Here is a 25,173-nt window from a genome sequence, read left to right as displayed (position 1 = left end):
GGTACACAGGTAAAATGGGGGGAATTGGTGGCGCCGCAGGCTGAGAAGGTGCCATACGGTTGCAGTGTTCACAGTTAGCCCGGGTTGTGAGGATGTCGGCCGTCATACCTGGCCAGAACACAGACGATTCCGCACGGGCAGTCATCATGGAGACGCCCTGGTGAGCGGCGTGTAGGGCGTCGAGTACTTCGTCGCGGAGGGAGGGTGGTATCACTACTCTGTCCCCGTACAGCACTACTCCGTCCATCGACGTGATGTCCTCGCGGTACTGGTAGAAGCCACGGATCGCTGTGGGCATCTCTGTCCTGGACTCCGGGAAGCCGTCCATCGCTATCTCCTCCAGCGCGCGCATGTCGTCATCGCTGCTGGTAGCCTCTCTGACGCGGTCCCATGTCACGGACCGTAGTGACTCGAGTCCTGCAGCGCACCAGGTCAGGTCGCCACTCTCGTCATCACCGTTGTCATCCTCATCGCCATTGTCTGCAGTCCCTGTCTGTCGTATGAGGGACAGGATGTCGGTGTGTGTGCTGGGTGGAAGGTGGCCCATCATGGCGACACTGTCGTCCGGCAAGACCATGGGTGATGGGTTCCGAGTGCCAACTGGTCTGAGTGACATCGCGTTAGAGGCTCTGTTCTTCATGCCTGGTATGTGTATCATGCGGAAGCGGTAACGCAGGGTCTTTTCCTTGAGGATCCTGAGGCGGGGGTTGGGTATGTCGTCCAGCGCCCTGTCGCCAAGGAGTTTGAGGAGGGGCTTGTGGTCCACTGCTATGATGAGGTCTTTGCAGCCCAACACGAAGTATCGTGATTTATCCAAGGCGTCGGCGACTGCCAGTGCCTCGCCTTCTAGGGGAGCGTATCTGGACTCAGCTGCGTGGGTAAATCGGCTGCCAACTAGGGTCACCTTCCAGCCATTAGTGCAACAGAAGGGTTTGACTGGGAGGCATAAACAATGCTTTTGGAATAACCAGAAGCCGACCCCTTCCTTTGACCAGTCCGTCGCGAGGCATGTGGGCTTGGATTTGTCAAAGATGCGGACGCCTCGCTCGATCTCCTGGACGATCGTCGCCTTGGACTCGCGGAAGACCTCCTCCAGCTCCGGGGACCACTCAAAGCGCACGCCATGCTGCAGGAGCTTCCGGAACGGTTGCATGCGCTCGGCCATACTGAAGGCATAAGCCACCTGGTTGACAAGGCCGAACCATGACCTGACGTCGGTGAGGTTTCGTGGCTGGGGAAAGTCTCTGATTGCGTCCAGGTAACGACTGCATGGCCGTACGTCGGTCATGGTGATGGTGAAGCCAGCAAAGTCCACTGTGGGAGAGGCGAAGACGAACTTCTCAGGGTTGAGGATGATGCCATTCCTGCCGCAGATGTCGAGCCATCGCACGGCCTGGAAGTAGGCTTTTTCAATGTCGTCAGCCCACAGTAACGTGTCGTCCACACACTTGGTCTTGTTACCAATGTCCGTGACTACCTCGTCATATCGCCGTGAGTAGCCGTCCCTGACGCTATGTATCCCTGCCGGGCTGAGAGGTATCGGTACCTCCCCCATGGGGTGATGAACGTTGTGTTGTGGCGATCATCCTCGTGTAGTGGGACGCTGTGGTAGCCATTCCAGGCGTCGAATACAGTTTTGTACATGCCACTGGGCACCTGCCTCGCCTGGTGGGAGGGGGACTGTGTGTGGTGAGTTTCACGAACAGCATGTTTGTTCAGGGCTTGGAAGTCAACTGTGCGCCGTGGCTTGCCGTTCTTTTTTGCACATATTACCATGCGGTGACACCATGTTACCGGTGTGCCAACCGGCACCTCCTCCAGTACGCCGAGACGAACGTCTTGGTCGAGGCCAGCCTTCACCTCGCTCTGCCAGTGTATGGCTACTGGGATGGGTGTGTGGTGGGCCACTGGCGTTGCCTCGTTATCGAGCATGAGGCAAAGTGGTGGGCCAGACATCCTGGGCAGGGGCTGGTGAGGGCATGTGTTAAACGTACTCTGAGCATACAGCTTCAGGAGGTGCGCCCGTAGCGCCTCCCTGTTGGCCTTTGTAGCTGGCATGGGGAGCGTAGTAGGTGTGACTGGAGGCTCTGCGCGTCGGGGGCAGTTACATGGCTCCGATGTCGCCAGGTTGACCTCACCCAGAGTTGGGAACTTGTCAGATATCATGCCGAGATCCACGCAGGCTGTGCGAGACAGAAATATGCGGTCTGAGGTGTCGGTCACATATGCGATCTGGCGCGTTTCCAGCCTCCGGGCGTCGCTGCTGCTGCCGGCGAATCTGATGATGGCGGCCCCAAGGATGCGTATACCTTCATTGTTCGCGGCTCTCATGGTCGTTGATACAGGGATGAGGTCGTCTGTGCTCAGACCTAGTTGCTGGGCGACCTTGACGCCAATCAGACAGCTCTGGCACCCTGTGTCAGCCATGGCGGGTAGGGTTACAGCACGGGTGTGCTTTCGAAGGTCGAGTCCCAGCGCTTTGTAATCTTCACGCTCGATGGCGAGGGTGAGGCGGATGTATGGCTGTGGGTTGGATGGGCGTTTCGTCCACTTGTCGCACATATCATCATAAAGGTGGTGGGCCAAGGGCAGTGTGCAGATCTTGTCGTTGGCGCTGTCCATTGTTAGTGTGCACAGTTCTACGTGCGCTGCTGTCTGTTGTTCCTCGTGCGCCCCATCAGCCTCTTCTGGTGGGGGTCTGGATGGGCGGCCGCCCAGACAGACTCTGTCGAGGTGATTTTGCCGATTGCATTTCTTGCACGTCTTGCCATATGCAGGGCATTCAGCGCGCCGGACGCGCCACTGCAGTGTCTTGCCATGACCTGTTCCACCACAATAGACACAGGGCTCCTCAGGTTTCGTTTTATTTTTTTCTGCCCATTGGCCCCCTTTGCTGCGGACGTCTTGCTGTTTCCCTCGCCGATATGAACTGCTGATTGAGTCTGTATTTTGGGTGTCAAGCAGGCGTGAGGCTGAGCGCTTCCCTGATTCTTTAGCTTCAATGTACTCCACCATGTCTTTTAATGGCACATTTTGATTTTTCTCGCCCAATAAATCCAGCTGTATCTCTTGGTCTGCTATGCCCCGAGCGATCACATCACGCAGTATTTCCTCTGTGAAATCGTTCATTTGGCCACAGTCCTCTTTTGTGCATTTCAGTTAGTATTTGCATGTGCCAGCCTGCCCCTTTAAACGAGCGTGGAATGACCTGATGGGCTCCTCGTGTCCCTGCCGCATGTTGGATAGGGCCACCCTGGCTACCATGATGTTTTCTGCACGGACGGCGAGTGCTTTCATAGCCAAAAGAACATCCTTTTCATCACTATCCACGAGGCTTTTGCCAGCTGCGCGAGTGAGGTCTTTTCTTAGCTCCTCCTCGCAGCACTCGAGTAGCTGCGTGACTACGTCAGAACCGGTTAATTTGGTTCCTCTTTTGTATTCGTCCCAGCGGGTTAAGAAATATGACCACGTCTCGGCCGTTCCCGCCAACGCGATGGAGGGTCGCTTGAGCTTCTCTACCTTAGCATTCATGTGTGGCTCCCTGGGGGGTGCAGTGTGTGTGGTCGCATGGATGTTCAGCATCGCCGCCACCACTGCCGCCTCTTCGTGCCGAGCCGTGTATTCACAGTTTGCGATAGGGCAACGTACCTCCATTGTTGGTTTTACTGGTTTGCGTTTCACCTTCTTTGTTTTGATGACTCACTCTTCGGTCAATGGCGTGAATGCATTCGCCGCTCGCTCATGTGTTGTTTGCATTCCGATGTCGGCAAACTCCGTTTGATAAAGTCCATGTTTTGTTATAAATAAGAACGATCTTCCATTTGTTCACGTTGCTTTAATAAATTATAGCAGTGAAATACAATAACAAAACATGTTATCAACGTATTCCTAAGTGCCGTCTGGCATAACTTCAACACGTCATCCACTTCCTGTTTGCGTGTGTGTCACAATAATAGTACCGTGGTGCAACATTCTCTAGATGGAAAGGCAGACGGTTGATACCTGTAAGCCGAGTGAAATGGTAACATGACGGTGGGCAAAGAGGACAGCGTGTGATGAGATGGCCAGCATCCCCACAGTACAAGCACAACTTCAAAGGGAGACGCCGGCTTTTCTCAGCCGATTCCCTCCTTGCTGCAGGGGTTCCACCTCTGATGAGATCGGCATGGAATTGACACTCTATTGGCTAGACGGCAGTAAGACGATCCCTGGGACCACTCCCACTGGTACCCGGGGGGAAGCTGATTCTCAATCGCCACTCCCAGTGCGATGAGTTGAACTTCATCAATGTTATCGAGGATCCTTAGCAGAATTATTTGCTTACGGATCCGATCAGCAAGGCCAAGGGAAAAGACGTTCACCAGCGCAGTAGTAGCTCACTCTGTGCAGCAAGCTTGCAAAATTTGATGGCTTAATTGGTGATGTTACGCTACCCTTGTTGCAATTAAAGCAGAAATCGTGCTGCTTCTAGTCCTGGTAATTTACTTTTAAAAATGTTCTCCATTGATTTGGTGAAGGTGGCCTACGAGAGGCATAGGGCAAACTACTGTACCCCAGGCAGCCACTTGTCCGGATCATGTGCCACAGGACGAAAGCCACACAGGCTTTTTCAGAGCAAAAGACAGCAGGTAAAAATTCAATACAAATCTCACATTGGGTGATGAAGGACCGTAAGTCACCCAATTCACCGGAAAAGCGCTCTAGCTTCGAAACGGGTGGATAGGGGGCTGAAGACGTGACGACAGAAGACGGGACATCAACGGGAATAGGAGCACTTTGCTGGGTGGACGCAGCGGCTGAGGAGGAAGTCATGGCTTGCAGCGTGGTGAGTACACTTCTCAAAATGGGTCTTAAGGTAATTAAGGTGAGTGTCTTGGCGTTCTGCCAAGGCGTCGACGCAGACCGCAAGAGTGCCAAATTGTTCTTCCTGTTGGCAAAGATGTTGAGCCTGCTGGTGGAGTGCAATCTTGACATGCGGGGTTCAGTTTCTGGCTGATGTATAACTGTCACGACTCAGTCAAAAGTACATTCCCGGATGCAGAGACATAGGGCAAGGTTGAGCAAAAAGTGCAATACTTTATTAATGATAATCCAAACAATAGGTGATTAGGCAAAAATGCACACCTTGAAAATAGTGACCAAACAAAAAGGAGATGGGGCAAAAGTTCAAACCATAACATTAAGTCCACAATGAGGCTTGGGCTAGTGATGGGACCAAATGTGCGAAGGCTTCAAGGCGTGTGTCGAGTAATGGAGGGTGTGTGTCCGTGATGTGCGTATCGAGGCTTGCTTCATTTAGGGGAGGAGCCGGAAATGATGACGTGTGGAGCCTCGTCAAGTTGTACCACGTGATCACTTTGGGACGTGGTTCAGCCTCGCTGCCCGCTTGTACCACGTGACTGTTGGTTCAGATATGTCGGGAGATTCCACAACTCATAAACCGCCCAAGCATCATTGAAAATGTGGACTTTTGCAAATTGTGGTCAGTTTGGAATATTGATGGAGAATACAAATATATTTTTTTAAATGCCACTAAAATCAAAGAAGGATGACAAACTGAATCCAAACAACAAACGTAATATCCTTGCAGTGAATATTAAATAATCATCTCGTCAGTGACCTCATCAGAACTTTGTTAGCACAATGGTTCAAGCATCCACTTTTATTCCACATGGGTTCGATTCTCGGCAACGTCAGTTCTCAAAATCTGTTTATCACAACGCTGTAAAGTGCCATTCATACAAAACTCGCAGGCCGCACCAACATTAGACTTTCATATTAAGATGGGGCAGCAAAATATCCTGTCGAGGTCGCATTTGGCCCGCCGGCCGCGAGTTTGGGACTACTATGGAAATATGTGAGCCTCCCGTCGGTCGACCTCCCAGCGACAGTGGAGATTGTACAGTAAGTGTTTATTTTATTGTGGTTAATTATGGTTAGTTTGTATGTTAAGCACTCATAGCAAGGCTGTGTTGCATCTGTTTAGCACTTGGTTATAAAACTCATTCTCTTTGACATTGTACAGTCAGTGATTATTTTATTGTTTGTTGTTTATTGTTTATTGAATGGATCCCCATTAGCTAACGCCAAGGCGACTGCTAGTCTTCCTGGGGTCCATATAAGAGCATACAAAATTAAAATACAAAGAATACATGCATTACCAAACATTATACAATGGAAAAATACAACATGAGATAAAAAAGTTAGTTAAAACCAGTATTAAAATTTCACGTCGTGTGGGCAGCTGCAATAGGTGTATCTTCAAAGCTGTCTTGAATGACGATTTACTTTGTTTACATAATTTTATTATGTTCATCTCTCATGAAGTTTCCTGTAAGTAGTGTTGTTGTTGTTGTTGAAGGGAAAAGGGAATGTTCTGATGCATCTGTAAAATTAATGCACTGTTGTATGCTTAAAAAGAGAAAAAATATGTAAATATTACATGTTTTTAATAATGGGCCTTTTACTACATAACACATATACTGTATTTGCGGCATGTATATGAAAACTTGATGGAGGTGTTTGGATGTTTTAGAGTGCTTTACAGGGCAGGTGAGAGCAACTCCCATCGACTACATTGTTAATTTACGGGTTAGAATGCATAAAGGAAAGAAAGACATATGTGTTCTTCTCTCACGTAAGGATTGTGAATAATAGACAAAAATTCCAAAAAGGGCAGTTCCCCTTTGGTATGAATTAAAAGGCATTTTTTTTTTTTTTACACATTCTTGTGTTTTAATTTTCCTGAAGGAACCCTCCTGAAGGAATCAAAAAAGTACTATCCATCCATCTATTGTTATTTATTATTATTAATAATTAATTATACTGTATAATCAACATTACGCTGTAAAATTGGCAATGTAAATTTAACAAAATTGTTCTTTGCTAAACCTACTGTAAACCACAACTATACATTCATTAGTTACACTCCATCTGTATGATTTATAGAAGCAACACTGTTTTTACTAGATTTGGTCTTTCATTCTTCACCTTTTTGCTTTTTATATAAAAAAAACAACCCCCAGATGCATTATTTAGTTTTTATTACTTTATTGCAAAGAATGATCCAAAAGTGCACATTGCTTTTTTCATCCACAAAAAAAACAAAAAAACACTGCAATGAAAATATAATTTGAAAAATAATTTCTGGGGAGAAAGAGGAAACAAACAAAAACTATTCTACATAATAGTTATGCATGTGTACATACCCATTATTTTATATTTCGGGATGAGATGGCAGACTGTACCCACTTAAAATATCAACCTATATTTTGATAATTATTAACAATTGTAGTGCAGAAATATTCCGGGTATAATTCATAACATATGTACATTTTTTCTCTCTAATATTTCCATTTCAATTACCGTATTTCCTTGAATTGCTGCCGGAGCGCTAATTAATTTGAAACCTCTTCTCACTCCTGCGCTTACCAAAGGCATGCGGTAAAAGTAAGCATGCGCTAATGATTTTAAAACCTCTTCTCACTCCGGCACTTACCAAAAGTATGCAGTAAAAATTGGAATGTGATGTAAGTTTGGACCTGAAGTCCTACTGAATAGCTCTTAATCTTCTTCCCTTTATGCGATTTCAAATTACCGGTATTGAAATCAGCCTCCTCCATTTTGAAAATGATGACAGGGGAAGTGTCACTTGTGACGTCACGAGTTTGACCAGGCGGTAATACTAAGCATGCGCTAATTATTTTGGGAAGCGAGTTTGACCCGGCAGTAATTCAAGGCAGGCGCATACTATATGCCCTGCGGCAATTCAAGGAAATTCGGTATCTGTTTCAGAGCTGTCCACGAAGTAGAGTCAGTATATATGGTAAATATGCACTAATATTTACATTTTCATATTAAAGGAGGACCTGAGAACATTTTGATAAAGGTGAATATCAATGATATAGAATCTATCCATCCCTTTATACCGCTTTCCCTATTTGGAGTCGCTGGAGTGGTGCCTATCTCAGCTGCATTCGGGCGCTAGGCGGGGTAAACCCTGGACTAGTCGCCACCTCATCGCAGAATAGAATAATACAGGATTTTTTACAAAATGAGAATTCACGGTGGGGGAGGGGTTAGTGCGTCTGCCTCACAATACGAAGGTCCTGAGTAGTCATGGTTCAATCCCGGGCTCGGGATCTTTCTGTGTGGAGTTTGCATGTCCTCCCCGTGAATGCGTGGGTTCCCTCCGGGTACTCCGGCTTCCTCCCACTTCGAAAGACATGCACCTGGGGATAGGCTGATTGGCAACACTAAATTGGCCCTAGTGTGTGAATGTGAGTGTGAATGTTGTCTGTCTATCTGTGTTGGCCCTGCGATGAGGTGGCGACTTGTCCAGGGTGTACGCCCCCTTCCGCCCGATTGTAGCTGAGATAGGCACCAGTGCCCCCCGCGACCCCAAAGGGAATAAGCGGTAGAAATGGATGGCACTGGTATTAGCAACAAGGAATTGTTATAATACTCCAATTCCCACATTTCACTGCGCGACGTGACGTCACGTATTCCATGCGTCATCCGTGTCATCGGCACCCGGCCCTGGCATAGGATAGAGGTAAGAATTGTTGCTTATTTCAAAGAAATGGTTAATGGAGTAACGAACGTAAAAGTGTGAATATAAAGGTTACTGTTTAAACTCACGTTCAATCCAATTTAACGTTATTTACTTGCGTATTTGACTACCACATTAGGGGGCGAAAGTTAGGCACGCCTCTGTTAGTCGGCGAGCTAGTCTTGTGCTCTCAGTCCGCATAAAACCTCAACATTTAAGGGCAAAATAATTTGAGTAACCACCGAAAGGCTCAACAAACGAATCAGTGAAATATTCCTTGGCTAACTGGGTGGTACGTTTTGTTGGCGGAGAGAGAAAAAAACAGCCAATGGGTTGTTTATTGACAACGCTAGCTCGGCGGCTAAGCTAGCTATAGCTAACTAGTCCACACGAAGGCATGTCTGCCATTAATGTTAAAAATAATCTGCTCATCTTCCGCCCTGACTTCTATGTACACGGAGAGAAACCTTAAAGATTAACGCATGCGTACTCTACGTTTTTCAGGCCTGCTGTTGTAGATATGCTGCAATATTTTGAGCAGACTGTTATCCGTGAAAGAAAGCGGCATTAATGAAGTGTCATTCAAGCCTGCTGGGTGTTACCGCGTGTTTGAATGACACTCGCCAGTTTGGTGTTAGAAATGCCCTCCGATAACTTAAGGCGATCAGCCTGTATTTTGACCGTTTGCACATTCTATTATTAATTTAGGATAGGATAGGTCTTTATTGTCATTGCACAAGTACAACGAAACTTTGTTTTCAGCACAAACCTGTTTGAGATTAGACAAACAAACAGTGTACAGGGTTACAGAACAAGAACGCTGATGGGTCGCCATAAGGCGCCCCGTAAAAGATGGGAAAAAGGAAAACGACGGGGAAGGATGAGTAAAAAAACACAATCTAGGCTGGGCTCCTAAGGGGGCCCAGTCTGGAGTGGGAAAAAACCCCCATAGCAAAGCACATATACATATTACAACATACATACCAAGATATCTTGCAACAGAGGGAAGGTAGTTCAAAGTCATGGTGGTAGGCCGCAGCTCTTCAGGCGCTGACCATCCATTCATCACCCCTACGGGATTTGCGTCGAGGGCGTTAGGTTGGAGGGAGGGGGGGTGTATGCGTGGCGTATATATATATATTTTTTTTGTGTGTGTGTGTGTGTATATGTATGTAAGCCCGCAGTGTGTCTGTTCCGCGGCTTTGATGTATTATGCAGTCGCTAGTCCAAAGTCAACAACAACAGGTGTGTGTCCATGAGAGACTAGAAGGGAGTTTGTTGTGTCTTCGTTGCAGTGACCTTCGGGAGAGTCTCGAAGCCAGGGAAACAATCCAAGTTAGAATGATTTGTATACGAGTGAAAATAAAATTTGCTTTTCACTCTAAATTGTCTGTGACTGGTCCTCAAAAACTGCGGAGTACACAGTCCGATGTGATCCACAGTTCTTCCCGCATCCTCCAATCATTTGTGGCAGCTTTGGGGTACTTTGAAGACTGCCAGCAACTTCCAATTTGTCGACAAACCAGAGCAACGCTTACTTCAATAAGCAGACGTCCTGTTGTCATAATTCTGAATAGGTGGATATCTTCACGTCGTCGACAGAAAAGGGTCGCCAGGCAAGCGGCCCTCTTTCTTCTCCCAAGAGTCCGTCGTGTGTCCAGCAACAACCCCTTCGTCACGACAGCAGGTTCCCCCAAACCCAAGATCTTGTCAATTTTGTCGAGGCCAGTTAAATAGTTCCAATGTTTGGATTTGGAGAGCAGTGCAAAAAGAGGCAACAAGAAAGTTAAGTTAAGACAAGACAAAACAAAGGAGCAAGCAGGAGAGATAAGGGAGAGAAAAGGGGAGCGGCCACCCTCGATGAGTGCCATAGAGAAAAGGACTATTGCACTATTTGGGTTTAGTGAACTGCTGCATCATGGTGTTTGTCACATTTTGGGTCTACAGTACGGTGGCCAACAGAGACAAAACCAATTTGCATAGCTAATAATTTAATAAGATAGGCATAAACAAATCTCAGTTTTTCCCCGCTTCTGCAAAAAGTCTGCCAACTTACCTCTGGGCATCCCTTTCATGTCTTAAAGGCCTACTGAAACCCACTACTACCCACCACGCAGTCTTATAGTTTATACATCAATGATGAAATATTAGAATTACAACACATGCCAATACGGCCGGTTTAGTTTACTAAATTGCAATTTTAAATTTCCCGCTGAGTTTCTTGTTGAAAACGTCGCGGAATGATGACGCGTCCGCGTGATGTCACGAACTGTCAGGAATTATTAGCGCAGCACCATTTGCGGCTAAAAGTCGGCTCTTTTCATCGGGCAATTAAACGGTATTCTGGACATCTGTGTTGCTGAATCTTTTGCAATTTGTTCAATTAATAATGGAGAAGTCAAAGTTGAAAGATGGAGTTGGGAAGCTTTAGCCTTTAGCCACACAAACACACGGTGATTCCTTGTTTAAAATTCCCGGAGGTGAAGCTTTACTATGGATCAGAGCAGTCAAGCCAACATGGTTACCGACCACTTGTCAACCGGCAGCTTTCGGTGAGAAAATTGTGTTAAAAAGTCGCCTCTTACCGGAGATCTGTGGAGTTTGCGCCGTCCTTGTATCTGCCGGGACTTCCCTCAGACACTGGCCTCAAGACACCCGTGGACACACCCCTCCAAGTATCAGGTACTATTTAATCTCACTAGAACACTAGCAACACAATAGAAAGATAAGGGATTTCCCAGAATTATCCTAGTAAATGTGTCTTGACTTTTTTTTTTTTTTTTTAGTCCTTCGCTGGTCTTTTATCCTCGCTCAAATTAATGGGGGAATTGTCCTTTTCTCGGTCCGAATAGCTCTTGCTGCTGGAGGCTCCCATTATAAAAAGTTTGAGGACGTGAGGAGCCCTAACCCTTGTGACATCATCGTCTGCGACTTCCGCTAAAGGCAAGGCTTTTTTATCAGCACCAAAAGTTGCAAACTTTATCGTCGATGTTCTCTACTAAATCCTTTCAGCAAAAATATGTCAATATCGCGAAATGATCAAGTATGACACATAGAATGGACCTGCTATCCCCGTTTAAATAAGAAAATCTAATTTCAGTAGGCCTGTAAAAGGATTGTTATTTTTATTTTACCGTGAAAATTAAAATGGGTTCTTAAATTTAAATATACTCACTGGTAATCCGCTGTGCACTGAGACCATAGTAAATTTACCGCAAAATGATTTTATATTTAAGTGGTGGGTCAGGGCATCGGGAAGTACCGAGCGACCTGTGTGAACCCCGCATTAAAAAGGGGGCGAGGGCCCGTTCAACGCTGCTCGCATTTTCTTATTTCAATTGTCTTTATTACATATGTGTTTCTAATAACACAAAATAACCTTTGTTTAGGCTGCAGGATCCTCAGTCAGTGGCCACCCATTTATCACTGTTTTGCTCCTTTATCTGCAGCGTTTGATTTCTGCATTTATAATATGCAGCATTTATCCCGTTTTTTTGTTTTTGTTTTGGATCATTTGTGTTTGAAACGTTTTGATGATGCTGCATCTTTGCTCGTATCGCAGACTGTAGTTTTGGAGCTAGTTATGCACTGCATCATCCTGTTATTTCTCATATTTTGTCCAATCAGCTTTCAATATGATGCAGCGCACGTTGAAAACACTGCAAACCACACTCCCAATAATAAAACATCTTGTTGATTGATATCCCCTTGTCAATGTCAATCAACACAGCAATATTAATGAGAAACCCAAATACAGAGAATGCCAGAGTGTTGAACTTCAGAGCAACACCAATGTGATTTGACCTTAAAGGGGCTCTTTGCAACATTGATGCGGCTGCTAATTTTCCAAAGTATTGTAAGCATTATTTCCTACTCACTTCTGGCGTTCAGCATCCCATTATTCCATAAAATTAGTAATTGGAAAAATGTAGACATTTACAAAACAATAATGGCAACATAAGCAAGCAGGTGGTCTTTTTGTTATATTTTTTTAGTCTTAAAAATATAGCGTTGAGCAAGTTGCAAACAGCCCCTTTAATTAAAATGTTGTTCCATTACTTCTTTGTGATCTTCTTTGCTTCTTTTTCTTCTTTGTCCCATGCAGCATTATTCAGGATGGTGGAAGCTGAGCCTCCTCGGTGGGAGCAGCTAGGCTCTTGCTTTGTGCGGCACTACTACCATTTATTTGAAAGTGACAGAGCAAAACTTGCAGATCTGTATGTAAGTGTGACTTTGGTATTGAGCAGCTTTTCATGGCAACGGATCAGCTTGTACCAGTGTAGTACACACACCTTTTGCCAATCATAAATAAATAATGCGACAGTGGTTCAGTGAATCATTCAAGTTCGGCCCAACCCGACTTTACGAGAACAATAAGCCATAGTGACCATGTGCTTCAAACAGTACTATGTTGTACTGTGCAATATCACAATAGATATCATAGTAAGACATAAACATTTCTCTTGTACGATATAATGCTCTCTTGTTTATATTGTAATTTTAGGTTGTGGCTTTTGTAACTGCAGCAATGCTGCTGCTTTGCGGTAGCTTTTTTCTAGGTCACTTGAAATAACTTTACGTTGAGAGCCGGCGAGAGTATGGATGTCAACAACTTAGCAGTCTGCCACTAACAGAGACAGAAAGCACAACCAAAACAGGATGAGCAATTAGGGCCAAAAAGAGGGAAGAGGAACTATTTTGTTTGGATTAAAGAAGTCAGATTTCGATTGAAAAGCGATAAATGGCAAAAAAATGCCACCAACAAGTTGTCACTAGATACTTTAACACGTCTTATTTTTTTGATCATTTGAATACACGACATGAAGAACAGTACAGAGGCCGCGTAAAAATGCGACCACGTACTAACGCTATCTCTAGGGCTGTAACAGTACGTGTATTTGTATTGAACCTTTCGGTACGGGGGTTTCGGTTCGGTGCGGATGTGTACCGAACGAGTTTAAGTAGCGTAAACAATACTCAAAATGCCGGACATTTGGGGCATTTAAGAAACTTTGCCCTGACAGCCCCGCAAAAGAGGACATATCCGGTGAAAAGAGGACATATGGTCAGTCTATTCAAGCCCGGTCGCTGCTAGCATGCTAGCAAGAGAGGACATGTCCGGTGCTAGCAGCGATCGGGCTCAGATAGACTGACCATACCTCCTCTTTTCACCGGACATGTCCTCTTTTGGGGGGCTCTCCGGGCGGAGTTTCTTAAATGCCTCAAATGTCCGGCATTTTGAGTTATGGTTGCGTGTATTAACAATGTACGTTCAGGGTTAAGAAGGGGTTTAAAACAAAACAAATTGTGCGCAGCAGCAGCATTAGTGAGGGAGGGACAGAGACAGAGAGAGCATGAGAGTTATGATAAACGCGCACGTGTCTCCAGGCTCCGCTTTTTATCCATTGATTTATCAGATTAAATTTTTTATTATCTATAGCACGGGTGTCAAAAGTGTGCCCACGGCACATTCTAAAAATACTATTAAAATAAACCAACACATAACAAAAGTGAAATGAAAAAGGTTGAAGGTTACATGTAATTTAGAAAAAGTTGCAATGTTGACTAATAAAACAAATAATTTTTTTTTTCTTTCAAACTGTCATTGCTCAAAACATAATATTGAATCAAAATCAATGTTATTAAGAATTATTGATCCTATCCAAGGTTCCCATTACTTCACATCAACTATTCCACTTAGAAAAATATTTTATTGGAAGATTTTGCAAATTTGGTAAATAAATAACCCCAAAAATTATATTTTGTTGTTTTCTTACTGTACCAAAAATGAACCGAACCGTGACCTCTAAACCGAGGTACGTACCGAACCAAAATTTTTGTGTATCGTTACTCCCCTAGCTATCTCTAAACCACAAAGGGATGAAAAGAAAAACACACGAAATGAGTAGACTAAGTTGTTGTCCAAATTTTATGCAGTCTTGCAGACACTGATGAATTACAGGTGCCATCTCTAAATTCATATGTGTAGTCATGGCTCTAGTAAGTAAACACTGTCAAAAAGATGGGTTGGCACTGAAAATATGTCTTGTTTTTTATTTGTCCTGCCGTTTTTATATGTATAAAATGTGTTTTATAAATAAACGAAAAGATGAGCAAAATTGACGTAATGTTTTGTGTGTATATATACTGAATATGTAAGTATCATTTTCAGCTATATATATGTATATATATATTCATACTAACAAATAGGTCAATTACTGTGTGTGTTAGAAAAGTTTTCTCTGTAAAATAGTAATTTGTTATTCAGTTGAATTGTACAGTGACTTCATTTGTTTTTTATCACTTTTACCGTACTTTATGAGAAAAGGGAGCAAGTCCCGCTTTAATTGAACTTGTCTCTACCGCACAGATTCCAGAGTCATTACTAACCTGGGAGGGAGACATACTCCATGGAAAAGAATCAATTATGAAGAAACTCCTTGTAAGTTTGTCTGTTTAAAATACCTAACAAATGGAGGATGTACTTACATAGCTATTCCAAGTGACAGGCACATTGACAATTTTATTCTGTATGACTTGCATGATTACAAAACTATTATAAGGTTAGGGTTTCTTTAAGGATAACACATTAGTAATTGTGTCTTCCATTTTTGATTGTGCATCTTTGGAATATTGCTTGTAGAGTATTTTTTCATTGTCTTTTAGCTGTTTTTTCAGGAAACACCTCTACATCAAATGTATTTGTACTAATGTCCTGTGTATGTGACAGAATTTGGACTTCAAAAAAATAGAGCATACAATTACAGCACAGGACCACCAACCGACCCCAGACAACTGTGTCCTGAGTATGGTTGTCGGACAGCTAAAAGTAAGTACAGCTGCTTTATGCAATGTAAGTTTTTGGCATTTTGTCTTTCATACTGTTAATCAGGCTATATTTGACCTACTCAGTGGCCTTGTGGTTAGAGTGTCCGCCCTGAGATCGGTAGGTTGTGAGCTCAAACCCTGGCCGAGTCATACCAAAAACTATAAAATGGGACCTATTACCTCCCTGCTTGACACTCAGCATCAAGGGTTGGAACTGGGGGTTGAATCACCAAAAATGATTCCCGGGCGTGGCCACCGCTTCTCTGCACTGCTCCCCTCACCTCCCAGGGGGTGATCAAGGGTGATGGGTCAAATGCAGAGAATAAATTTGCCACACCTCGTGTGTGTGTGTGTGTGACGTCATTGGTACTTTAATTTATGGAGCGAGAATATTCCTCAAACACCAATGCGTGCACCTATAAATATGAGGTGGTTGTGTGGATGGATGTTAAATAGCTGATATTTGTGTTTCAGGCTGACAACGATCACATCATGGGTTTTCATCAGATTTTCCTCCTGAGGGAAATAAACGCATCGTGGGTGTGCACCAATGAAATGTTCAGGCTGTCCCTTCACAACTTTGCCTAGCCAATTCCTCCACTCTGATGGGCATGGGCAGCAATAGTGAAGGATGCTGTTTAATGATGGAGGGAAAGGACGACTTGAACTTCCCTCCTTCTGACTGCTTTGTTTGTTGGGCGAGCATGCGAACACCGGAATCTAGATGTCAAACTTAAAACCCAGTCCATCCTACGCAGTACAAATGCTACTCCATTTTGTTTTATATGCTGACAAGTCAGATATTCTATCAGACATTCACTGATTTGTTCTACTTTTGGTCATGTTTTGTCCATTCAGTCTCAGACCAAGTCTGGGTTTTCAGTTTTACATTGCGTCTTGCCATGCTGAGATGTTACAAAGTGGATTTCTTTGATGTGATTAGTTTTTAATATTCCTTGATAGAGTGCTTCACTATCATAACAATTGCTGATTCCCATGTTATCACCAAAGACTTACATCGGACAATGATATTTGACTTAGCAATGTTAGTCAGCATTTGTTATGTCCGTCTGTCTAACTTCCCTCCACAGAAAAAAATGGCATTTTATCTGGACAAGAGGAAAAATTCACAATAAAACATGGCCTTTTTTCATAAAAATTGGACTCATCTGTTTATATAATTACATTTTTTAAATGTTACATGAATTAATGCAGCCAATGGCTTTAATTGCAAGGTGGTTGGTAATGGATCTGGTGAATGAAACTTAACTAACATTTACCTTAACTATATTAAAACTGTTACCTGTTAGCAATTGTTTGAAAAACTCTTGGGACAACTCTTTTTGTGTTGGTTATCTATTAGGAAATGGAAATCATGTCGTGGTGGTGTTGGGAGAGTGGCTGTCCGCTACCCAAGGATCCCTGGTTCAATCCCCACCTAGTATCAACCCCGTCACATCCGTTGTGTCCTGAGCAAGACACTTCACCCTTGCTCCTGATGGGTGCTGGTTAGCGCCTTGCATGGCAGCTCCCTCCATCTGCGTGTGAATGGGTAAATGTGGAAGTAGTGTCAAAGCGCTTTGAGTACCTAGAAGGTAGAAAAGCGCTATACAAGGACAACCCATTTATCATTTATTTATTTATAACATATATATGGCTCTCACAGAAATACTTTTAAAAATATTTGGCTTGTATGGCTCTCTCAGCCAAAAAGGTTCCCGACCCATGGTCTATGGGCAGGCCAGGCAAAATTAGGTAGGAACCAAAAATACTTTGGCCAGATCCTGGCCGGAGCCTAAACGTCAGGCACACCGGAAGTTTAGACCGTTGCTCCGGGTGAACGAAGTGAATATTGACAACCTGACTTGGAACCACAAACACTACTTACCCCTTTACTGCCCTATTCCCTTACCAATGGCGTTCAGTTCTAATATCGATGTTGAGGGTGCGACGCAACATCTCCGAGACATTCTGAAGCTTGACCGTCCCGGTAACATCACTGGTGAGTTTGACCGGGAACGGAAGGTGGAAGCGCCTCTTTAGGCCGCAGGAGCCAGTCGAACGCTCGCTACGTATCTGGATTTCTAGCATGCTTACTCGCTCTCCGTCTAACAATAACGACTCCAGTTTAAAATGAAGAATATAACAGATTAACACAATTAATCGCTTAAAAGAGCGCTCTGCTTTGTGGAGACACTGCGTGTGTAAAATGTGAATATTCTGCTAACTGCGCCGCAGCGGGCTGAGTTCCTGCTGCTAGCCGCGTTAGCTCTTACGCAAATGTGAACTTCCCGTAGGCGGTATGTTGTATTAAGTTATAGTTCATTTAATTTTTGACTTTTATCTTGATACAGTGTCGTATTTTACAGTGTGTCAAACTTAGCATGGTCTTTTAAATAGCAGAGAAGTTTGTATCTGCAGTTTACTAAAGACCAAATATTGAATGTAAGTATTTCAATCAATCAATCAATCAATGTTTACTTATATAGCCCTAAATCACTAGTGTCTCAAAGTGCTGCACAAACCATTACGACATCCTCGGTAGGCCCACATAAGGGCAAGGAAAACTCACACCCAGTGGGACGCCGGTGACAATGATGACTATGAGAACCCTGGAGAGGACCACATATCTGGGCAACTAATTCCCCCCCCCCCCCCAAAATACTGTACAATATACAGAACAAGACAAGAGTACCGAAGTAATAAATAACAATCAGTGTCGGACGTATTGCTCTCGAAGGGTAGTATTGCACAACAGGGTATTAGGGCATGATATTGTCTAGGGGTGAATTATTATCCATCCATCCATCCATCCATCCATCCATTTTCTACCGCTTATTCCCTTTTGGGGAATTATTATATATATAATAATTTAATCACAGCAGTATGATGATTCTATGTGTCTACATTAGGGCTGGGCGATACTGCCTTTTTTTAATATCACAATATTTTTAGGCCATATCGCGATATACGATATATATTACGATATTTTGCCTTGGCCTTGAATGAACACTTGATGCATATAATCACAGCAGTATGATGATTATATGTGTATACATTAAAACATTCTTCTTCATACTGTATTCATATATGCTACTTTTAAACTTTCATGCAGAGAAGGAAATCACAACTAAGTCAATTGACCAAAAATTTATTTATTAAAGTTAGTAAGCAATGGCACGAACATTCAAGTCATTTACAAAACATAAAGTGCAAGATTGTCAGAGACATTTTAAGTGTCAAATAAAAATGAGCTGCATACCGTATTTCTTTGAATTGCCGCAGGGCATATATTATGCGCCTGCCTTGAATTACTGCCGTGTCAAACTCTCTTCCCAAAATAATTAGCGCATGCTTAGTATTACCGCCTTGTCAAACTCATGACGTCACGAGTGACACTTCCCCTGTCATCATTTTCAAAATGGAGGAGGCTGATTTCAATACCGGTAATTTGAAATTGCATAAAGGGAAGACAATTAAGAGCTATTCAGTAGGATTTAAGGTCCAAGCTTACATCACACTCAAATTTTTATTGCATACTTTTCGTAAGTGCCGGAGTGAGAAGAGGTTTTAAAATAATTAGCGCATGCTTACTCTTACCGCATGCCTTTGGTAAGCGCAGGAGTGAGAAGAGATTTTAAATTAATAAGCGCCCCGGCGGCAATTCAAGGAAATACGGTAATAGGAAATCAAATAGTATACGTCCTTCACTATGTGGTATGTTACTAAGGTTATGAAATTCTCTTAATTCTCTAGCGAGTGACTTTTTCAAATGATGCTACATATTAGCAGTAATGCTACTTTTTATAGCAACGCTTTTTCAACCCACACTTTACAAATAACGGTTGTCTGTTGGACATATTCCCACTTGAAGCCAAACCACCGCCAGACGATGGAAACCCTGCTGTTTTTATTGGGATTTAAGTTTTCCTTCATTTGTTACCAGATCCGCACCTTCTTTCTTTCGTACGGCTACGTTAGCAGCTAACGTAGCCCAGTATGCTACCTCTCTGCTCTGCGAGGGCGGACACGTATATGACGTATGACGTGACAGTATGTGACGTATGTAAGAATGTGCGCCTGCTTGTCTGTGAGAAGGAAAGACAGGAAAGTGTGAGAAGAGCCTGAAGTGTACGCCCTCAGCTAAAAGCAACTGCATGAGAACGTATACTTGAATATTACGATATAGTTTTTTTCTATATCGCACAGAGACAAACCCGCGGTATATCGTATATATCGATACATCGCCCAGCCCTAGTATAAATACAGTATTATATAGTAAAGTATGGATAGTTAAAGTTCCATCCATCCATCCATCTTCAACCGCTTATCCGGAATCGGGTCGCGGGGATAACAGCTTCAGCAGAGACCCCAGACTTCTCTCTCCAGAGCAACATTAGCAACTTCCTCCTGCGGAATCCCGAAGCGTTCCCAAGCCAGAGAGGAGATGAAACCCCCCTCCATCTGGTCCTGGGCCAGCCGCGGGGTCTCCTCCCATTGAGTCGTGCAACGAGGACCTCCCAAGGGAAACACTCGTGAGGCATCAGCACGAGATGCCCGAACCACCGAAGCTGGCTCCTTTCCAAGCGAAGGAGCAGCGGCTCTCCTCAGAGTCTCTCTCGGGTGACTGAACTTCTCACCCTATCTCTAAGGGAAATGCCAGCCACCCTTCTGAGGAAACTCATTTTGGCCGCTTGTATCCGCGATCTTATTCTTTCTGTCATGACCCACACTTCATAACCATAAGTGAGAGTAGGAAGCTTGGTAGTTAAAGTTTGTATGATTAAAATTGATGATTGTATTGTAAACATATGAATCAATATTGACTTACACACATTTATCATCATGTGGTTACATGATGATACATTTCGTCATTCAAATTTGAACTTTAGAGTACAGATAACAAAATGTTGTTGCATTAACTCATTTTAGTGCACGATAAAGGAGCAGCAAGGTGCAGATATATATAAATAGATTACTGTACAGATAAGTATATTTCACTTTTACATATGCATCCACATTTATGGATGTAGGTTATATATATATTTTTATATTCCAGAGAGTTAATCCGTTTTTTGGGGGGAATTGAGGGGATTATTATGATGCGTTCAAGAGTCTTATGGTCTGAGGGAAGAAGCTGTTACAGAACCTGGAGGTTCTGCTACGGAGGCTGCGGAACCTCTTTCTAGAGTCGAGCAGTGAAAACAGTCCTTAGTGAAACTGATTACAGTTTTGTTAAATACCATCCATCCATCCATCCATCTTCTTCCGCTTATCAGAGGTCAGGTCGCGGGGGCAGCAGCCTAAGCAGGGAAGCCCAGACTTCCCTCTTCCCAGCCAGTTCGTCCAGCTTTTCCCGGGGGATCCCGAGGCGTTCCCAGGCCAGCCGGGAGATAGGGTAAGAAGCTCTGTCATCCGGGAGGAACTCAAAGTAAAGCCGCTGCTCCTCCACATCGAGAGGAGCCAGATGAGGTGGTTCGGGCATCTGGTCAGGATGCCACCCGAACGCCTCCCTAGGGAGGTGTTTAGGGCACTTCCAACCGGTAGGAAACCACAGGGAAGACCCAGGACATGTTGGGAAGATTGTTAAATACATATTTACAAAATCTATAATTTTCTGACTTGATATAAATGCGGTGTTGTTTTTACGTCATCCTGACGCCAACTGAAAGAAATACATTACATTTTACAGATGCACATTCAGGTGATGGTCAGAGACGGATGTCCTTTAATGGAGAGCTGAATGGCCTATTGGGAACAGCAGGTCTTCTTGAATCGGGTGATTTGTCAACCATGTCAGACTCCACCAGACCTATTTCCACAGATGAGACCAGCATTCCTCAGGATACCCAGATAATGTAAGTTAAAGTTCTACCTTTTTGTAACTCTCACACCCTGTATCATAACTAGGGATGGCGAATATGGCTTAAAATCTAGAGCTGAAACGATTCATTGAGTAACTCGAGTAATTCGATTACAAAATATGTTTGAATAATCTTCGCTGCCTCAAGGTGTTGTTTAAAAAAAAAAAAATTGCCTTATTTAGTAGTCAAAGCTAACGTTTCGGCCTCTTGTCCACATGCAGACGCATACTTTTGTCTTTAAAAATGCAGACATTTACAAACGCTGGCCAAAGTGCAGAGATCCAAAACTCTCCGCTTAGCGTATGTGTGTACATGGCACAAACGGAGACTTGTGATGACATAACTGTTGTACGCTGTCATTTCCAAACTTAACACTGCCTTGCTGGCTTTAAAAACATTATAAGAGGAATTACTGTATGTTTGAACGTTAACATGCTGCTATTTTCACTCAACATTAATAATAAAAGACTTCAAAATAAGTTTTGCGACACTCCCGCCAGTGCAAATGACAGTCAGTTGTTTTGGATGCAATCGCTGTCTAATCTCTCCACCTGATGGGACAACATTGACAAGCAAGATTTTTTGTTTTGTGTCATAAGAAAGATGCAACATTATTTTTATGATTTTAGCCCTTGTTTAACGACAAATCTTGAAGTTAACTTACGTGTCTTGCTTCCATGAACCGGGCGCGACCAAGCAACTAAAAAAAAAACCAATGTAGCGTCCTCCTTGTAGTGTGTACTGATGTTAATTACGATACACACTTCATTGCACATGTACTATATCACTATATCCTTAATTAGATGCATTATAATTCCATGACAGTTTTGCAGCGGCACATGCACGTTGGTGCACTTTATATAGATACTTAAACATGCAAAATAGTTTCCTTGGCTCGTTAATAATACGTGCTGATTTTAGAAATAATGTACACTTCACTGCACATGTAATACATCACTATGTTGCTCAACACGCTATAGTGCTATAAGTGTTGGGTTTCAGTAGCACAGGCGTGCATTCACTCTTTAATAGTGTTCCCAGAGCTCTGTGTGTAGGTGGAGGCAGGTTTTAAAGATAACGTACGTGTCATTGTTCGTCTAAAGCAGGGGTGTCCAAAGTGCGGCTGGGGGCCATTTGCGGCCCGCAAGTAATTTTTTAACGGCCCCACAGCACATTTTAAAAATACGATTGAAACATTTTTAAAACGTAAAAAGTGATATACAAGAGCAAACGGGTGATATGTAACAAAAAAATGTTGCAATGTTTACGCTAATAACACAAAGCTGCCATGCAGGCTGTTTCTTTCTTTAAAAAATAATAATGAATCAAAATCAATGTCATTATGAATTATTGACTTATTCAAGGCTCCAATTACGTCACGTTAAATTTTCACTTTGAGATATTTTTTGGGAAAAATGTTGCATATTTTGTGTTTGCCATATAAAAAACCGAGCTGTTTTTTTAAAGAAGGGCCTAAAATGAACAAACAAAAAACATAAACAACAATAAAATTTATAATTGACGGATAGATCTGAAGTTGATATCGAGATTATTGTGTTAAAAGTAAACAGTAAAAAAATGTATAATTTATTTTTTAACACTTTAATGAGTAGGACCCTTTTGGATCCCCAATAATTTTAGTGTGATTTGTTTTTAAGTGTTTTTGCTCAAAAAATAATAATGAATTAAAATCAAAGGTGTTATTAGTTATTGACTTTTTTAAGGCTCCAATTATTATATAATCTCAAATATGCCACTTCAAAAAATTATTGGGTGAAAATATTGCATATTTTGTGATTTTTTCCATTAAAAAAAAGTTTGTTTGTGATAAAAAGAGCATACAACTTGAATCTTTAAAATCATTATATTGACAGATAGACCTAATGTTGATCCACAGATTTAAAACTTGAATAATAATAAAAATAATAATACTCAATAATGACACATTTGTAGTATTTTTTTGACCAAAACCCTTAAGGGTCCCTGAGATCAAGCCTGAGTGGAGGCCGAAATTAATAATTTTTATACATATATTGTATTGTTTTTAAAAATAAAAATATCAAAATGGCCGCCACTTACTTTGATTTTTCAGTGTGCGGCCCTCAGTGGATAAAGTTTGGACACCCCTGGTCTAAAATCTATCAAAATAAACACAATAGGAACCGCAATGCTGCACCAAGTCAGCTATTGCTGATGATTTTTTCAGGCTTCTGATTGGACAAAATGTGAATGATAGCAGGTATATGTGTGTTTGTGTGTAGACATAGACACTTTTGAAACTACACTTGTGTGGATGGAGATTGTTTTAACCCCAAATATGTGTTTTTGAAACTCTTTGTGTTCGTGTGGACATGGCCTTTAAGGCAATACATAATTCACTTTTAATTAAAATTTTTATTAAAAACAGACAACCAACAAAATTAGCTTGTTTTTCTGGTGTTATCATAGACTGCAATCCTGTTTAGAGACTTCTTTGTCCGTCATTCGATGTTCGCGTCAAACATAGAGAGCGGATACGAGCCTGATGTCACATATGCTACACCCTGCTGCTCAAGCTGCATTTTCTCTCCTTTAACGCTGCCAATGTCCTCTTAATATTTGCACTTTGCACACTTTATAGGTCGCTGTTTGCGGATATATTTCGGGAATGTTTAAGTACATCCAGATCTTTGACCTGCTGTCTTCGCTGCCAACAATCGCGTGTGTCTTGCTTATGTCATCACAAAGTCCTGTTTTGGCAGTGCACTCTCCGCGACTCGAGAGGGACAAGTGGTAGAAAACAAGTGGGAAACGTCAGTAAACCAAAAAGGGGATACACATGAACAAAGAACTCCTGCAATTAGCTTCCACTACTCCAGAGCTATCTTGATGTTTTATTAGTGTTTCATCTCGACACAGTGACACAGCAACTCTATGACAATTTTTATTTCAACATGTCAACCTCAGTGTTCACTTCCAACACCGGTCCGTACATCAACAACTTGCACACGGTCGCTTACATTTATGAATAGTAATTCCATTACTTAAGTGAGGAAATTAGGTTTTTGAGAAAGTAACTAGTTGTAGTTATAACAGACTACTTATTTTAATACATTTGCCCAACACAGATCATATATCTAAAAAATACATTTCCTAAGTAAATTTTATAACAAAGAAGACTGAAAATTTTAATGTACCGCAATTTCAGACACCTCTCTGGTGACGATCGGTCTACCTGTATCGCCATCACTTCAGAAGATGTGGAGATTGTGGCGAGTCAGGACTCCAGCATCAATAGCAAGGCTCGAGGTAGCAACATGGTAAGATTTAAACTACTCTTACTTCCTGACCTTGTCTATACTGGTAATTACTCATGAGCAGTGTTTGGAATACGTTACGATCACCTTTACTTATACTATTAACAAGTTATTTGACTAATTACTTTTATGTACGTTACACCATTGCCGATAGGTTTGATGTAATGTGGCATGCTATTTTTGGCATGACAATGTCAGAAACAGCAAATTCAATGCAGTAAATATATTTTTACTTGTAGAAGTAACAAGCATCACTACACTATTATTTAACCTGATATCTAATCGGAGTAGGAAACATCACAGTTCTAAGTATTCACACAATCACACACACACTACTATTACTGCCAGGTGGAAATATTTAATAAAAAATCAATGACTGAAGTGACAAGCTTGAAGTCCTACAATACCAATCTGTGGATAAGAAGATAAGACAGCCATCGAAGCACATTCAATCTCTTTATTAACCAGTGATAAGACAATCCATTGAAGAGATTCAATAGAGCTCCTGTACTGCAAGACCTAACAAACACAGCTGAGCTAATGCTGCTCTGTTTGGCTTTCTTGCTGACGTCACAGGTCACTTAACAAAAGGCACCACCTTTTACAGGCACACACACACACACACTGCTTTCAT

The 25,173-nt window shown here is 42.8% G+C and overlaps 2 protein-coding genes across 11 annotated transcripts in view; both read left to right on the top strand.

Annotated features, from left to right (window-relative positions):
* The first annotated feature begins 8,393 nt into the window (after positions 1–8,393).
* Positions 8,394–16,538, top strand: nutf2 (nuclear transport factor 2). Its single transcript, XM_061917464.1, has 5 exons — positions 8,394–8,554; positions 12,657–12,772; positions 14,922–14,993; positions 15,282–15,380; positions 15,854–16,538. Exons 2-5 carry the CDS (start codon positions 12,668–12,670, stop codon positions 15,965–15,967), a joined length of 390 nt encoding a protein of 129 aa, XP_061773448.1. The 5' UTR covers positions 8,394–8,554; positions 12,657–12,667; the 3' UTR covers positions 15,968–16,538.
* A 636-nt stretch (positions 16,539–17,174) lies between these two features.
* Positions 17,175–25,173, top strand: part of edc4 (enhancer of mRNA decapping 4) — a 41,496-nt gene continuing 33,497 nt past the window's right edge. For all 10 annotated transcript variants that reach the window (XM_061917463.1, XM_061917457.1, XM_061917460.1 and 7 more), the window contains exons 1-3: positions 17,175–17,381; positions 21,072–21,237; positions 24,431–24,542. In XM_061917463.1, coding sequence (XP_061773447.1) covers positions 17,294–17,381; positions 21,072–21,237; positions 24,431–24,542 — 366 coding nt within the window. In that variant the 5' untranslated portion in view covers positions 17,175–17,293. The remainder of the gene's footprint in view (positions 17,382–21,071; positions 21,238–24,430; positions 24,543–25,173) is intronic.

Source organism: Nerophis ophidion, linkage group LG12 (assembly GCF_033978795.1).
Source record: "Nerophis ophidion isolate RoL-2023_Sa linkage group LG12, RoL_Noph_v1.0, whole genome shotgun sequence".
NCBI lineage: Eukaryota > Metazoa > Chordata > Actinopteri > Syngnathiformes > Syngnathidae > Nerophis > Nerophis ophidion.
The sequence above is the reverse complement of the archived record's forward strand: the minus strand, read 5'-3'. Positions and strand labels throughout refer to the sequence as shown.